The following is a 4,392-nucleotide window of genomic DNA, read 5'->3' on the forward strand; positions in this document are numbered from 1 at the left end:
GCGATCGTCCTTTTTTCTCCTCTCTCTCTCACGGAACAATCATTGCGCGACAACCGGAACGAGTTTCATTCCAGCAGCCCAGCTTTTTATGACTCTCGCGCGGCCCTCCCCTCGTCCGTAAATCGTGAATAAAACAAACTTTTTGGCGGCTGTTCTTCCTCGCCATCCCGGCTAAGCGTTCCGGAGCGTGAGTTATCCCCGCTTTGGATTTTCCACCGAGACTGCAAAGTATCCACCGCTTTTCTTCTCGCCCGGGGAAATCCGGCTCCTGACTATCGAAGCCTCTTCTCGCCGCGGCAAAAACCGCGGCTTCGACGGCTCGAAGGATAAAAGGGAAGATGGTAAACTGCCGCCGAGGAGGGATGGAAAACTGTTCGATCTATCGCAACTAATTCGATAATGCTCGAATTAGTTTAAACTCGATCGAGTTGTCTCCAACTTTTTCCACCCCCTACCCTGGCAAAGTGGTCGCGAGATCGAATTAAACCGCGACCAGAGAATAATCAATAATTGATCGTGAGCATCGAAAGCCGACGACGGTCCGCATAAAACTTTGAAATTTGCCTAACGAGATTGTCCGCTGTGTATACAACATTCGCTAGCTCCTGGTCAACGTTTCCAAGATTCGCGAACTATTTTCTATCTTATTCTTTATAAATGATAAAAATGTTTCCTTTCGATCGTTCGATCGTTCGACTAAAAAGTTTATTGGAAAGAAACAGGTTTTCCATAACTTCTTCCTCGCGTTGTTAACGCGAATTAACAATAATAACGTTTCTCCCTTATTAGCTACTACCAATTCTGTATCTCTGAAACAATGCATTCCTCGCATTTCCAGCATAAAAACATATCCGTTTTAAGAAGACACGCGCAAAGGGAAACGTTTAAACAGAGGGAGAGTGACGGATGATTAAACTATGCATCGAGGAGTGGGAAAAGAAGCTACGTATTTCTTTCCATCCGGCGATTTCGTTTCGAATCATCCACTCGTGGCCGATGAGGAAGGACATCGAGAAGGGAAACGGGATGGATAGCAACCGCGGATCGGCCGTGCTCCATTAGGCTGGGAGCCTAAAACGCAGCGTGCAATCAAGATTTTCAAGGAATGCCATTCGGTTTTAAAAACCGACGACGACTCCGCGCGGTTTATCCGGCCATCACGCTGTGTTTTTTAATGGACAGGCCGGCTTAAAAGGCGGCGCTTTCCTAAATATGACGCTGCGCGGCGTGGCATTCTAACTTTAATGTGACGAGGATGGCAAGTAGCGGGTGAAAGCTTGCGAAAAAATGCCAGGTTGGATAATGGCGGTGTGGCTATGATAAAAAGTGGAAACGACAGGTTACCGTGATGGAGGGGCGTGAGACGGTGATGGGAACCAACCCCTCGTAAACTTGCGTTTTGCCTTGCAATCTTGCCTTGGCGAAATCAATTAATTTCTCCTCTCCTCGACCTTGTCTCGACTCCTCCCCGTACTCCTCTCCAAGGAGCTCCTTCTATGCGCTCCGTGCGTGTACGTTGCATGCGATACATCGAGGCGACTTTAGATCATAACGCTAGGAAAGTTACCACCGCCTTTCTTGTCGCCTTCTAGGTTTAACTTCTTGTTTTGTAATATGATACATCTCGTGCTGTGCGAGGTCAAGGAATGTAAAATTTTCAACTTTAAACGACTTCACTACTACGTAGCGGTAAATCCCAGCGAAAGTAGAATTTTATTATTAAAGGACTTCTACTTTTTTCTTTTTTTTTTTATAATACTTCTTCAGGCAAAGTGGACGAGCGAGCGAAATCTCCGCGAAAAATTGATCGTACTTTCGTACTTTCCAACAACAAACTCGTGTGATTTCGCTGTACACAAGATGGCGTACAACTAACGTACAATACGTTCATCTCGCATTCGATTCCGCATCTTCTCAGTTTCCAGCCGAAGGAGCATCTCAGCTTGCACTTTGATCATTAGCCAACTATTGTTCCACCCGTTCATCCCCACGTCCGACCCATTTTACGTCTTATGAATCAGCAACTCTCCGCTGGGATGAAACGTGCCGATGAACCGTCGTGTTCGCGGCACTAGATCGTTAACAAGGGTTGATTACGGATCGCTCGAATAATCCCGCGTATATCTATCATTATAACGATAAGGAAGCTCGAATAAGCTCGACGATATTATTTCCCCGCCAACAGATGCATTTCGATCTTCCTTTCGCAGCAATAAACTTCCATAAAACGAAACACGCGTCCTCCGAGAATACAAAGATCGAGAATTCTTCGATCGACCGATTTCCACGATTACAACAAACGTTACGAGCAAAACGAGAATAAAAACGTTGAGATATATCACTCGCGACGCGTTCCACTTTCGCAGTGTCACGCGGTGTTCCTTCGTCCCAGTGATCCGGGAAACGGGTTCCACCAAGTCGCACGAACAACGGTGGATCCGTTTCTAATAAAACGACAATTGAAACAACACAACTCGGAGGCAGAAACGTCCGCGGAAACGTCGCACGGTGACCGCACGGCGACAATGGCCGTAATTAGGTTATAACCTATTTATGGGTAACGAGCAGAACAGGGGGGGATGAGGAGGGCGAATGCGCGTGAAAGCCGGGCCGGCCATTCGGAATCGGCTCGTATTTTCACCGATGTTGGCCGGCCCCCGCGCCGTTTTGTTTACGACTCGAGCCACTCGGAGTGGAGAAACATCCGACGACCCATGGCGGACGTTTAGACCATTAGCATTTCGCCCATTTCATGATTTATTCATGAAGAAAGCCGGAGCAGGCCGCGTGTACGCAACGGTCTACTAACCAACCACGCGGTCAGCGGCGGCCGCCGCCTGTCCGCGGAAATGCGCAACAATGCATTTGCGATTTACCATGCAAAAGATATGCGTGAGATCGTTGTATAAACGCTCGTGTTTAAGTGGATGCGCGAAACGTTCCCCTTCTGGATATGAGAAATGCTTGGAACGAATGGTCGCTCACGAGACCCTTTGCGAGAGAGGAGATTTTGATAGTTTCCTTTTTTGTTTCGATTCAGGAAGAGAGTTCGACTGTGTTGCGGCTCTTTCGATCTTAATTAATCAATTAGGATAATAGCGTCGAAGAGACAAATTTTGGCGCGCGAATTTAATTAAACGGAATAAGTAGGTTTTATTGGTAGACTGGTTACCGTTGCGTACAACGAAATTTATTGTTAAAATTTAACTACTGATATTAAGTGAAGTGAGAGAGGAGAGAACTCTCGTACGTATGCAATTATCAACTTTGAAGTTACGTGTATATCGCGTCAACTTCATCAAGTGGCACAGTCGTGTACTCGCTATGTTTGTATTTCACGATGATTATTCCATGTTTTAAGTTCGTTTACCACGATCCGAATGTAATTGGCCAGCTTCTAATTCATTATTAAAAATCTACGCCAACTTGGGACCACGTTATTAAATTTATCGTTATCGGAAAGATCACACGGGTAGTCCAATTCCGCTTCAAATTTCAAATAATTTAGATCGTTATTCGGCGATGGATACTAACATTTTAATGGACGTTCGAATTTAAACCACTTTATAATTCATCGCTTATTTAACCAACAAATCAACGTTTCCCCCAATCTGCGTAATCCTGCCTCTCTCTCTCTCTCTCATATCTCTATTCAATTTGCATAAATAGCTACAAATTCCCTTCTGCCCTGGAAAGCTTGTGTAAGAAATAAACGACTAGAGAGAGAGAGAGAAAGAGAGAGGGCGGTTATTGGCGCGATTTAAACCGTTCCCATCTGGGGTACGCGGGACACATAACGATGATTGGTCAACGAAATTTCACCGTGCACTTGCCGCCATTAAATATTCAACGGGGCGAAAGTTCGACCGTCTGTGGTTGAACGATACGCGTGTAAGCGTGAAAACTTACCGGTGACCACGAGCCTCGCGTACGAGGAACTTTCCACGGTGTCGCCGGTGACACGGTGCACGGTCCTGCAACGATAACTGGACTGGGCGTCGGAGGAGGTAACCGAGAACACCAGGAGTTCCCCAGTCGGCAGCATGTGATGTCTGTCATCTGAAACGAATCCGAATTAACGATTTTCTAAAGGATATTGTCGAGAATTGATCGGGATAGAGATCTTTGGTATCTCCCTCGATCTCTTTGCAGATTTCTGCATATATAAATGTGGATCGCTTAGTGTTTGAAAAATCGTTTAAAAAGTTGAATGGTGAAGGTCAATTGTTTTTTTTTTTTTTTTTTTTTTTGATACAATCAATCGATGCAGCTCGACATTCTCTATATAAAAGTTTATCATACACTCGTGTATGCCTATTGTTTAATGATAAATATTTCAATATGAATTTAAATAAAATTTGCGAAAGGTAAGGGAAATGAAAAAAAAAAAAA

At 45.0% G+C, this 4,392-nt stretch overlaps 1 protein-coding gene across 1 annotated transcript in view; it reads right to left on the bottom strand.

The window, feature by feature from the left end:
- Positions 1 to 4,392, bottom strand: part of LOC102675478 (Down syndrome cell adhesion molecule-like protein Dscam2) — a 105,893-nt gene that overhangs the window by 45,385 nt on the left and 56,116 nt on the right. Inside the window, exon 6 of the mRNA XM_031513633.1 lies at positions 3,910 to 4,059. Coding sequence (XP_031369493.1) covers positions 3,910 to 4,059 — 150 coding nt within the window. The remainder of the gene's footprint in view (positions 1 to 3,909; positions 4,060 to 4,392) is intronic.

Source organism: Apis dorsata, unplaced genomic scaffold (genome assembly GCF_000469605.1).
Source record: "Apis dorsata unplaced genomic scaffold, Apis dorsata 1.3 scaffold_683, whole genome shotgun sequence".
In the NCBI taxonomy this organism is placed as follows: domain Eukaryota; kingdom Metazoa; phylum Arthropoda; class Insecta; order Hymenoptera; family Apidae; genus Apis; species Apis dorsata.